The sequence below is a fragment of the Vigna umbellata genome, chromosome 1 (assembly GCF_029865625.1).
Source record: "Vigna umbellata cultivar VRB3 chromosome 1, Vumbellata_1.0, whole genome shotgun sequence".
Lineage (NCBI taxonomy): Eukaryota > Viridiplantae > Streptophyta > Magnoliopsida > Fabales > Fabaceae > Vigna > Vigna umbellata.
In genome coordinates, this window is record NC_142165.1 from 99,314,676 (window position 1) to 99,328,460 (window position 13,785).

General features: G+C 32.6%; 1 protein-coding gene across 1 annotated transcript; it reads left to right on the plus strand.

Annotated features, from left to right (window-relative positions):
• Positions 1-5,742: 5,742 nt before the first annotated feature.
• On the plus strand, positions 5,743-13,600 carry LOC124835266 (uncharacterized). The gene is made up of 6 exons (XM_047310161.2): positions 5,743-6,223; positions 6,552-6,652; positions 10,354-10,451; positions 11,175-11,380; positions 12,262-12,314; positions 13,314-13,600. The coding sequence occupies exons 1-6, from the start codon at positions 5,968-5,970 to the stop codon at positions 13,332-13,334; spliced, it is 735 nt and encodes a 244-aa protein (XP_047166117.2). The 5' UTR covers positions 5,743-5,967; the 3' UTR covers positions 13,335-13,600.
• The last annotated feature ends 185 nt before the right edge of the window (positions 13,601-13,785 follow it).

Consider the following 13,785-nt stretch of genomic DNA (forward strand, 5'->3'; position numbering starts at 1 on the left):
TATATACTCAATCCAAAGCTTAAAAAAAGAAAAATATCCATACTCATTGTTAAGACTAAGGTATATAAACTTACAAACTATACTGTAAAATTAGTGAGTAGTTTCTCTTATTTTTTAGATATTATTTTATTTCGAGCATAATGTGAATTTTGTAACGTTCCGGCAACTTACATGGAATATCGACTGTCCCCACACATCACCACCAGGCTTTCCAATGTGCTTTGTCCTCACTCGTACACTTTCTGGGAACCCATCCCTAAATTGCTTCAGACCAAGCACGCTTAACCATGGAGTTCTTATGGGTCAGGCTACCGAAAAGCAAATGCATTTTGGTGGTATGAGTAGCCAAATCAATCCCTTTAAGCTATCTTTCAACTGTATAGTCTCATACCTATACAGTCTCTAGATCCCTCTCATTCCGGTGTATGTTCGATTTGTTCCTGTGTCCCTTCCACTGGAAGCCTGCCAGGAGCCGCTCCTTGTCAGTGTCCCTTGCACCATGCCTCTTGCACCGACGATCACTCCTCGCCTACGTCAGTGTCCGGGTGTCACAAATTTGTATTTAGATAATTAAAACTTGAAAAAGTACTTTTCAATAAATAAAATTTTAATTTTCTCTGCTACAATCATTCCTTTTTTCAGTGTCCTCTGCATGCTTCATCCCACCCACCATTGCCACGAATAATTCCCCCCTCTCCTTCACTAAATAACTTTTCGTTTGATATTACTCCTATTGTTTATGTTATAATTTTGATGCTTTTGATACCTATGCTTAGTTTACTTTCATATTTTTCTTAATAGAATTTGATAACAAAAAAATTATACCAGAATTTGTTCATGGTTTATCTTCCTAAATTTGTTTGAATTATGTCAATCAAATTAAAAAATATATATTTATTTAAAATTAGTTTTAAAAAATTAAAATTTCATTTTATGCTTTAATTATTTTTCTTGACAGTTTTCCTTATTTAAAAATAGACTCAATACTAAAGCACTTTAAAATCCAAATTGTTTAAGTAGACATTTAGTAATGTTGATTTGTTCCTAATTTAAGCCTCTCTGGGGGACTCATATGCTGAACTATTTCATTGCCAATAGTTACCTCCTTGGTAATGTTTGCAATTTCTTCCTCCTCCAATATTTTTCTTTAATTTCTCTATTACTCATCAAATCATTTTTCAGATTTGGTTGGTTTTCGATTTTGGTGATATTAATTTGAGTCATAAAATTTGTCAGCGGTGGATTTTAAACCCAACGAATAGTTATTAAAGTTTATGAGGTATTTAAAAGGCCCGTTGGATTAAATATCGGATTGGTCCACGAGAATGTGAACAAGCAACTTGTGAAATATTTTTGTATTAGCATGACACTAAATTGAAATAAATAGTTATCGGAAAGAAAGTACTAATTAAACAAAAAACTAATAGCATTATTTTCATTGTTACAATTGTTTGACTAAAAGAGCGGTCATTAATTAATGTATAAAACATTTCGTAAGGGTTGACATGACATGTAAAATAAATGGCGTTTGTGTAATTGAGGATTTAATTTCCTCTTACACCATACAAAGTCACAATGAAGAGTAATTTTCACTTTGTAATACATCCAATTATAAAGATTAATTTGTTGCTTGTTAGGAAATATTTATAAGATTTTACGTTAAGTTTTTTAATAATATTTAAAAGAGTATTGTCAAATGTTTCTATTTACCTAATGGTTTTACAACCTAAAATAATTTAAATACTCCTTTCACTTTTTTAAGGATATTGTGACAAAATTTCAGTTTCCAAAATCGACAATATTTTGAATGTATGATGATTGATGTCACTCAACAAACTTGGAATCGGAACATTGATGTTTACCGTGAGGTTGATAATGGAACAATTGGTTTCTTAAGTCCTCCATTGAAGATGATCAATCATTTCTTAGACCTCAACTAAGGGTTTATGTTTCTATTACACCAAATAGTCTCACATCACTAAGAGTTGAAGCTTAAACAATTTAAATATTTATTTCACCTTTCAAAACATATTTTAAAAACAAAGCTGTAACAGAACTCCAATCTCCAAAACAATAATACTTTGAATCTATAATAATTAACCCTAAAAATATCATTTAACGAATTTGGGATCGCACCACACAAGATTAATTATGTTAAATTATTCTTTTTCTTTCAATCCCTAAACACCTTAATCTCCTTCCTCCTTACTTTCAAAAGTGATAAATTCCAAATAAAATAAAATAAAAATCAAGTTGTAAAGATAATTGAAATTTAGATGGTGATTTAAGTTGTTCAATAAAGTAATGTGGACTTGTAGTCAATGCTAATATGTTTTAGCAACCTAAATCTGACATTAGTTTGCATTAGTTAATGATGGACTTGCTAGTGTCCTTCTATAACCTCCACTTTGTCTTACTCATGGTACGTGTTTTCTCCACAAACTTTTTTAAGACATCAGTGTCAATTTTATAACTCTAAGTTGTCGGCAATTTTTTCAATACAATGCATTAATTTTGGGCATTACTATAGCGTAATGCCAATATTTGATAAAAACAAGTTAATATTTGATAAACTAATAAATAATAATTCATTGTGTCAATGAAACATACCTCCATAAGAGAGGTTAGTATTATTGTGGTGTAGGTACATTTCTGATCTTTATCTAATCTTATACTTCAAAAGATAATGGTTGTTCGATCTTATTTTTTTTGTCTGTCTCCACTCTATCGGTTTCCTATTCATCATTTATTAATGTATATTTAATAAGAAAATTCTGATATTGTCGTTAAATTTTTTTAATTACTTTTTAATAAACGAATATTACACTAATAAATACAGTAAATCACACAGTAAACAGGAAATATTAATATCAGAACAATTATAATATATTATGCTATATAAGAGTACAAAATCCTCTTCCTACTCCTTGGATAGAATAATTATATTTATAGAAATTTGAAAATAATGTTCTTAGTATAGATGTAAAATTTTATATATAAGTTAGATAAGTAAGGTGGAATTAAAAATAAAATTTACTTTTTAATATATCATCAAATTCTATTAAAATGAAGTATGTTGGGTTTATTGTGTCAGCTATGTTAATAAACTATTGATAAATATATCTAGTTTCACACTTGAAATATCATATCTTCAATGTACCAAATTGTATAGATTTCACGATGATTTAAGATGATTATAAATCAGAAAAAAAAAATTTCTAACTTATAGGACAGTTTTGTTTTTTCTTTTTCATTTTATCTTGAACTAGATTTAAAACACACTAGTTGACCTAGTTGGTGGAGTTTGGTGAAAAAAACATAAATAGGAATATCTAGGTTAATTTTGGTGTATGCAATGTTACCAGAAGTGGTCAAATGGTACGAGGGAGTGAGTGTCTGATCAGTATCGGAGTGAATGAAAGAGAGATCCTGGCTTATGTTGGGATTAAATCTTTACTTAGTTAATGGTGCGATAATTGATAGAAAAGTTGTTGTGCCTTTGCGCGGTGATCAAACAGAGTTTGGGGACTAGGATTGGATTGGTAAAATATAAGACTATCCAAAAGAATGCTACTTTAGAGAATTGATAACGAAGTTGTGATTGATATCAACATTAGGGATATACATGTGTGTCTGACCCAAACGTTAAACATTGTACGAGTACTAGGTAGAGAGTACATGTGTTAATTTGAAGATATATATATATATATATCGTTTAAAACATGGAATGGTGTTGTGGCAGAGAGATAAAACGATGATCGCTCTCGTTGTTTGGACATGTTATGTGGAGGAGTAGGCAAGGAGGACCACCATATCCAAAAACAATAAGTGAAATTACCGTAACGAAATTGATGGACAAACGAATTGGACAGGCAGCATCAAGAACAGTATAGAGTGTGGAGTATGTAGATATTCAAAACGGTAGAGCTCGATGTTCTGGTGTTACTATTATTGTTGTTGTGATGATTATGAATGTGTGATTGGAAATATTGCAAAGTGTGGCGGGCGAAGAATAGTGAGTGACACTCGAAGAGTTTAATTAAACACATAGATAGGACACCCACCCTTAATTATTATTCCAACTAATTTGGACAAAAGTTGATCGATCCACGGTCAGCAACATATGCCTGCTATTTATTCAAGACTTAATTGTTGCTGTTGGTGAATCATGGTCACATCAAAGCAACAGAGCAGTGAAGTGAAATAATTGGTAATAAGAGAAATAGTGAAGCGTGATTGGAAGAGGTCGATATGCACATGGGACGGTGGGGGGCTCCCATTTAGGTCTACCGGTACTTGTCCACATCTATGAAAATTGAAAAATTAAAAGCTGGGTGCCTTCTTTCTGTGTTTGCTTACGTGTACGTGTGTGCATGAATAATAACAATAATGCTAACACAATTACAAGTTTAAACGGGGGGCTGCATCTTATGGACTTTTTCAAAAATCTCCCTCCAGCTTTCACGATCCATCAGATCGTGAAAGATACGCTATTTCATGCTTCTTCGTTTAATGGATGTCACTGTCACGACCCACCAACCATGGGCTTCATCCCTATGCCTCAGGCCCAGTCTGTTCTACCTCTTGGGCCCCACGTTACCCCTATTGTCTTCTCCTTCGGTCCCACCACCGTCTCCACCTATTATTGCCTCTCTACTCTGCAATCAACTACTTAGCTTTTCCTTTCACGCTTTTAAGGAACAAATGTGAAACCCAATTCATCGTTCATCCAAAACACGCCATTAACACAACATTCACACTTGTTAGTGTTCCATGAATTAATTTTCAGAGTTAAATATATAGTATATTTGTGGATGACTTTACTTTAAGCTATATGTTTTTTATTTTATGTTTAAAAATTTAAATGTTTAAATAATTCTATAATAATCACATTTCCTAACTAATTATGATGCTTTATTTTATATGAAGATATTATGTATTCTGAAACGCATTCTGTAAAATATAGTTTGGTTTTACAAAACGAACATCGTATTTTTATTTAGTTTTATATAATATTAACATTTATATATCATGTCAATGAATTTATGCCTCTGGCCTTTTTTTTTTTAATATTATCGAACTTTAATTGAATTTGGTTCAAATTGAAAAAAAAAAAATCAATCCAAACTCGTTAAATTTAGATGAATTCTCGGATGAAAAAACTGATTAAATCTGTTGCAGTGGAAATAAGAAGAAGAATCACTTAAATTATATTTATGAATTTTTACGATATCATTTGGTTTTTTATATATATTTGAAATAAAGAAAGTGCTATAAAAAGGTTAAATCTGGCTAAACAAGGGGTAAATGTAGAAAAATTAAATTCGCTTGGATGCAAATAAAGCCCAACCCACTAAGAAAACAAGACAAAGAATTCCTGCACCTATCAAATTTCTTGGTGCACTCTATGAAAAGTATCGTAATAAAAATAGGATGATTGTCTATAAAAAAATTTCCAGAATTATTTTAATGTGTTCCGAAAAAATGAATTTCGAGGAATAATAGGGTGTAGGATATGGGCCAAGATGTATAATTTTAAATTATGAGATGTTATAACAGGTGTACGTTTTTTTATTTAATTTTCACACTTTTTCTTATATGTTTAACTTTTTTCACAAAAATACCTAATTTTTTGTTAGATCAACATGTCAAATAAAAGTACATTTTTGTTGTGCACAGCGAATTCGTCCACCCTGTTTTTGTTTATGAAATTAGTATATGTTGTTTTACTATGGTCATAATTTGTTCAAGATATTTTCTTAAAAAAGGAAAAAGTTGTGACCTTGAGGGAATGAAAATAAGGAAGAAAAAAAAAAAGACAGAGAGAGTGATGAAGCACAGTACGTGGCAACCTGCACTTGTTCTTCTCTTCCATTCCCAATGAAAATTCTCGTCGTTAATTTGCGATAATTCTTTGTCTGAAATTGGTAAGAAAAAACGTGTAATCAATCAGAAGAAAAGAGAAAGATGGAGCTGTGGAACAGAGCCCGAAGCTTTGCGGAAGAAGCAGCGAAACGATCGAATGATCTGTCCTTGGGAGCTTCCAAATTGAGCGATATCATTACAGAGACCACCAAAGAGATAGCGGCACAAGCTTCCAAGCACCTGACCCAACCTTCGCTCATAAACGACGTCGATCTCCACCGTTTTGGCATCACCGAAGAGTTGAGAGAATTCGTCAAAGGGATCACCATCACTACCTTTGAAGATTTCCCCCTTGAAGGTCTTTTCTTTACCTTTTATTGTTTCTATGGATTGACATTTGCTTCGTTTTAGTGAGAAATGGAAATTAGACTACAGAGTGAAGATAGTTTGCAATTTGTGTCATATTCTAAAGTGAAAATGGGGGCATTTTATTCTCTACCATTTATTTTTTGTTATTTAAAATCTGTTTTAAATGATTTTTCTTTCCAAAATTTCCGTCATTATCAAACACTAATAATTCATTACAAATGCTACCTACCAAGTTTGAATTCTGTATCATTCGGCTGCTACTTTCCTTTATTTCACGGGAGGATCTTATCGCAGTTTTGGTTCTCATCTATTTTCAGATGATACGGAGTTTTCTGATGTTCCTGCGATTTCAAATGTCAGGCAGGATCTAACCGATTGGCAGGAAAAACATGCCGGTCTTGTTCTTTCTACCGTCAAGGTAGCATCTGCTGTGTTTCTGTGAATCAGAATGTTATCAAAGCTGTGCATGGCATGGCTGCTTTTATTAATATTAATGCGCCGCGTGTTTTCGCAATGCTTTCATTAAATTTAAGAGAGGCACCTTATCACATGCAAATAATGTTTGGCTTAGAAGTACTGATTACTTTTATTTAAGGAGTTTAGTTTTAGATTCTTAGACATTTTTTTTTTTAAATCAATCATATTAACTTGAAAACTTGACATGTCTTGGATATTATTAGTATTCTACACCACCTCACACAAGAGGAGAAAGAGAAAACGAGAGGGGAAAGGAGACCGGAGAGAAAAATGAATCTAATTAACAGAATTGAATGATCTCAGTTTATTAGAATATGTACATACTATGCTATTAGAATACACCAGAAAGAATGAAAAATTAGTTACAGCTTAACAGGCTAATCTTGAAGTCCACTAATAGAATTAGTTATATGTAAGATTCACATGGGATCAGTGGGAATTTCATCCTTATTGTCTAGTAAGGTCCCAAAAGCCGGAGTATGTATATGATACAAGTTTGACTTGGACAAGTTCTCATGATAGAAACATGAATGTAGAAGTTTTGTCAACATACCAACCACTTGGGCAGGGAACCGAATTGAATCCCAAATTGACGGGTTAGTGTGAACTTATCCATGCGGAGTAAAAAATGAATAAGACCTTCTTGAAGCTTTCTCAGAATAAAATGAGAGTCAACTTCTATATGTTTTGTTTGACAAAAAAAGAGTAGAAATCTCTCTGTACAAATCATTACACAAATACTGTGACTACTGTAGGTCACACACAAGCAATTCAAGAGCTCTATACTCTGTCTCCATAGAAGACCCGGACATTGTTGCTGTCTTTTCAGATTTCCAGGGAAATAAAAATATTTCCCATGAACACACAATGATCGGTCACTGACCTTCTGGAGTTAATGCAAGTACCCCAATCAGAAAATCCTTTGATAAATAGTTGATTATCACTTATGAAAAATAAACAAAGTCCTGGATATCCTTTTAGGTATCTTAATATACACGTTGAGCTGCTGTTGTATGATGTTCTCGTGGGACTAAAACAAATTTACTTAGCTTGTGAATTGCAAAACTAAGGTCAGGCCTAGAGCGAGTAAGATGTAAAAGGCATCAAATTAACCTTCTGTATTCACAAGATTGGAAGTGACCCTTATTCATCATATAAATGACAAGATGGCTCTATAGGAGACGCGGCAGGTGTGCAGCTAAGAAACCACTATGAGAGAGCAGATCTAAGCAATATTTTTGTTGGTGATGAACAAGTCGCGAGGATGAGCGACTTATTTCAAACCAAGAAAATATGTGAGTACCAAAATCTTTGATGCTGAATGAGTAGTGAAGATGAGACTTAACATGTTGAATTTCTGGAACATCATCACCTGCCAATACAATATCGTCAACATATACAAGCAAAGTTATAAAGCAACGACCAGTTTTGCAGACAAATAAAAGATTATCACCTGAACTTTGAACGTAACCAAGGTGAATCAATGTCTAGGTTAGTTTTGAATTCCTTTGCTCGCTAGCCTGTTTTAACTCGTACAAATTCTTTCTAAGTTTACAAACTTGTTTTGGACGTGAAAGAAGACCAGGAAGGAAGCGGAATCATGTAAATTTTTTCATGGTTGTCTCCATCAAGAAAAGTGCTATTCACATCTAACTAATGTAGAAACCAGGGCTTAGCACATGCCTTTAGCAAAATAAATTAAATGGCAGTAATCTTTACAACTAGAGAGAATGTCTCAATGTACTAAAGACCTTTGGTCGGAGTATAGCCCCTGGCAATCAAATGGCTTTTTATATATCAATATAGCCACTGTTTTATGGTTAGCTATATCAAACCATTTACTCCCAATAGGGTGCTTCCCTTGAGGCATATCCACTGAAGACCGAGTTTGATTACACTCAGGAGCTGAAAGTTCGTGATGCATTGCTTCTTTCCAACAATGATGTTGAAGAGTTTCTTCAAAGGGTTCAGGCTCTTGGATAGATAGAGGAACTATTAATTGAAAGATGAATATGTTGAAGAATGACTACGACAATAAATATAATTTTGAATAGAATATTTAGTACCTAAAGAATGATTGGAAGTATCCATTTAGGAAAAGAAAGTAATGTGGTAGTCTTTCCGGTATCTTGTCTTTTGTTTAGGACGAGTAGAAACTCTATTTGGGTTGAGGTTGTAAAACATGATTTGGATTTTTTAAACCAAGAATTTCATTTGACTGGGATGAATTGTTAGAATCAATATATTATCACCGATGACAAAATGGGTTCTGAAACAGAAGGGACAACATCTCTAACAGCTGTTGGGACTACAATATCATTATCACAAAAAAATAGGGAAAGTAGGCACAACTTTATATGGATCAACTTTATCTAAAATTTCATTCTCGTGAAATGGAAAACTAGTTTCATGAAAAGTGACGTGTTCTAACAATTTTTTTTTCTAATCCCGATCAAAAAGTGTGTAACCTTTTGGTTCATCTTTATAACCAAGAAAAGCAAACTTTGTTGCTCTGGGACTTAGTTTTGCCCTTTGTTCACCATTAGTACTGGCAAAAGCTAAGCAACCAAAACCCTTTGCATGAGAAAGATACGGGACTACATTGTAAACCATTTGAATGGTGATTTATTATGTAATAGGAGTAGAGTAGGTGTTCTATCTATATTAAATGGACAACATGCTTGACCACATATGACCATAGACAAAGAGAAAACTGAGATTGAAAAATGAGTACACGAGTGACATTAAAAATATGTCAATGCTTTCAGTCAACAATTGCATTTTGATGTAGTGTTTCCACACAACTAATTTACTGAACAGTCCCTTTTCTATCAAAGAAATCATTCATTATTATCACTTCTCAGCACTTTCAAATGAACATTAAACTGACTTTCAATCATGATAATAAAAGTTTCCAAATGGCTGTTCCAGCCTAAGCTTTCATTCATGTATATATCTAGTAAAATCATCTACAAGTGTTATGAAATATTTGTACCCTTTAGCGAAATATGACTCAATGGGCCCCATATATCTACATGTAGTAGATCAAAGAAATTAGCTGATTTAGTATAACTAGAAGAAAAGGGTGATCTCTTATGTTTTTTATGATGACATATATCACAAGGTTTGAAACATTTGAGTGATATGACGACAAAGCTGTCAACCTATCATGAGATAAGTATACCGTTCTAAAATGTCAACTTTTTTCATTATCAGTATCTATACAAGTTTTATTAATATTATTAGCCTTATTTTGTTTGTGTACTTGAGGAAGAGAGGAGTGGTGGGGATAGAGCATTGGTGTAAGAGTTAAAAATCGTGAATTGCACCATGGTGAGTTATGGTTGTCCTTTTTCATTCTCCTGCAATTGTGACCTTGTCAGATGCACTCATGATGGTTGGTGATATGCTGCATGGTAAATCATAAGATGCTCGGTATTTTTATTTCCAAGTTTGTTGAAGCAAATCATTGTGTCAAAGACATTGCATGTTTTTATGTTAATCTCGCATGACTAAAGTAAAATCTTTCACCTAGGTGTATAGGGTGGTTTGTGTATTATAATCTGTCAATTAAATTTTTTCGTGCAATCACATATTTGAAACATAATGCACTCCCACTATTTAGTTGATTTTTTGTTACAGGAGATTTCTCGATTGAGGTATGAACTGTGTCCACGAGTCATGAAAGAGAGGAAGTTTTGGAGAATATATTTTATACTTGTGAATAATCATACTGCACCGTATGTAATTTTTCTTGTTGCTTGAGTATTTTGGTTACACATTAAGTATTGTTTTTGAGTTTCATCTGACTTGGCTTGATTTAATAGACGACTGCTAGATGTTTGTAGTCTTGAAATACTAAAGGGTCATGTATTCTATGCAGGTTTTCTTGATACTCACCAAATGAGAATTGAAGAGAGATATATAATATGCTGTTTTCAATTGTAAATAACTAAATATCATATTCTAGGCCTTAAGCAATGAATCCTCCTAATTTAGGACATAGGAAGTATAAATGTTCCCATAGTTCCGAAAGTACGAAATACTCTCATCCTGGAGGTATAAAAATAAATACGCAGAAAAAGAAATTGAAGGAACTTCTGCTATAAGAATATGAACATGTGAAGTTTTTAGAAATGTAATTTAGATGATTAAAGGAGAGTTCACACAAGCAACAGAATGTCGTTGAATTTTTTAAAATAACAAGTATTTGGTACAGTATAATAACAAAATTTAGTTGGATGTGCATAACTTATTGCAAACAATAATTTTAGCAGATTATTGGTACACTTAAGCAATCAATATACTTGTGGAAAATTGTCATGCTAGTTATGCTAGCCCATGTGTCATATGAAATGCATCTAGCAATTAACTCATTCAGCTGATCATAACTTGGGTTATATTATTATATTTATGCTGTTTTTGTGACATTTAGTAAACTTCTGTCTTGTGATTTCTGTCAGCTATGAGAATAAGTACATGGAAGATGAAAAACTAAAATCTTCTGAACAAGGAAAAGATCGCATAGTCACGATGAAACCATTAAATGCTGAATTGAGCTGTAACCAAGAGGCGCAGGAAATGCCAAAAAAGGACAATTTATCAACTTCAACTGAGCAAGACTTGGATGTATTTCTTCTGGGAGAAGGAAACAGTGATGATGAGCCCGGTACACCTTATTACTTTAATCTATTAAAAATTGTTATTTATTTCTGAAACATGGCGTATATGAGTTTGGTACATCCCCATTTATAAACCATCCAAACACATTTAAAGTCTCAAAGTAATTGGAAGGATGTTAACCGTATAGGAAAATAGATGTATTGTTGGAAGTCTCCCATCAACTAAAGATAAGATCAATTTATAGTATATATATAGGTCCAAATTTCACTTTACAAACTGGATTTGTAAGATTGAGTTAAATTTAAAGTTCACTTCTTTAAGTCAAACAATTTATTTTTTGGATAATTGAGGTCTTTTGATTATTCACGAAATTTCAAAGTTTTTAAGAGAACGAGATAGACGGGAAGGGAAGGGACAAAATTGTGTAATTTTGCATTCCTCGTGTTTGGATGATTTATGAGAGAAGAAAGGGCAAGGTAAAAATTGCTCCTAATATCACCTTTAAAAAATTTCAATATGACACGTTTTCATTCAAACAACTAAATTTATTCAAATAGTAAATGGCACGTTCTTAAGATAACAGCAAAGCTCCTTACCCTCATTACACCCTAGTTTGAATGTGAGCAAAAGTAGAGCTTGAGGGCATTATTTCCTTTCCATGACTTCCCTTTCCACTCCTCATCAAGCAAGTAATCTAGATGTAACTCTTAATCAATGCAGACAGAACTAAAGTCACTTGAACTTTCGTCATGTTTTTCCTATTTGTTAGCCTATATACCACCATGTTCTCTGGAGTTGGAGTTATATCCAATGACAGTATTAGATTATTCTTTTGGGTGTTTGAGTTAAAGTATAGAATAACATGTGCTCTGGGTGAATTTAAAATTGGTGACTTTACATTTGCCTATAATCTCTCTGGACTTTCAGATGATGGCGATGGAAGATACAATGAAGATTTGGACAAACTGATGGATAATTCGGTAAGCATGATATAATCTGTACTCGTTAAAATTTAGGATTACTTAGCAAACAATAATTTTATATTTGGCAAAATGTTTCTGAAACGGTTGCTTGTTAAAACTTCTCTGTATGTCTTTTATATTCCATGAGTGAAAATGTTATCTATAACATGAACTCAAAAAAGAACTACAATTTGAAATATTTTTGGGGTTACATTAAAAATTTAAATGTTATAGCTGATTCTTCTTTTTGCTTTTGTTCCTTCATGAAAAATAAAAAACATTTTTATTTCCACATTTACAAATTGGTCCCTCACTATTTTCTGACATGATAAAGTTAAAGTTGTCAGATTTAGTACTTGCCAATAATTTTCGATTTTGTCCATATATGAAACAAATATACACTTTGTTTTGATCTTTGCAAGAAATAGATAGAAAAATCTACCATTCGATTCTTCCCTTGACACATTTTCTTTTGTTTTAATTCTACTTTTTTTATCACCCATTCAATATTTTAAATTTAGGTTACAGTAAAATATACTTATTTGGTAAACTTCCCGGTGTTCCAGTTTTTGTTTACTTAATTCTAGATCAAGCCTTTTGTTATTGGATAAAGAAGAAGGTTAGCCTTTCCGTTTGAAATAAGAACCGTTTTCTTTTATACAGCCATAACCCTAAATCCATTGTAGTTCTAAAGTTAGAAATAACAATATAAAGAAGTTACAGTTTCTATAAATTAATTTTATTACCAAACAAAAAAAAAACTTAATTTACAAGAAGATCCCATGCACACTACAAAATATTAGTATTACTTTGTGTTATAATTTGGCAGTAAAAGAGGAATGTGTTTTGGTCAGCAAAAATACTGTTGAACCATATATCGGATACTCTTTTCCCATAATAGAAGATATATTTGGCCTTTGGAACTTCAGTTTGGTCTTGAAATTTGATTAAATCATTCATTGAAGTTGGTGGCACTTATGGATATTAATTTATTTGAGGACTTACTTGAATGTACAGGATGATGAGAAAGGGAAATGACAGATGTTGGATGAAATTATTGGCTGACACATACGATGGCTGATAAGTTTTGTGATGCCTACGTTTATTGTTTCAACCCTTTCTTGCAACTTTATTGAAGTGTTAGTAGTCGTTTCCCCTGAATGTTGGGTTTCTGATCATAAAATTTATGATTATACGGTGTCCAGCTTTGTTGTTGTTTAAATGTTTTTTTCTCTTAGCGTGTAAAAAAGTACACATTGAATGTTCAGAAAGGAAAAGGAAAAATCATACTTATATTAATTGTAGATCCTTTTGTATGGACAGTTAAGAGGTTTGTCTGGGTCAATAATGTTGAGGTAAAGGAACTGTTGTAGTGATTTGAAAAATGTGTAGCTTTGGAAAATAGAATGACTAACAATAGCAGCTAAAACGATGTAAAGAACAGAGTACCGAAAAAAGAAAGAGCGCAGTTTTTAATCACCCCGCCCTC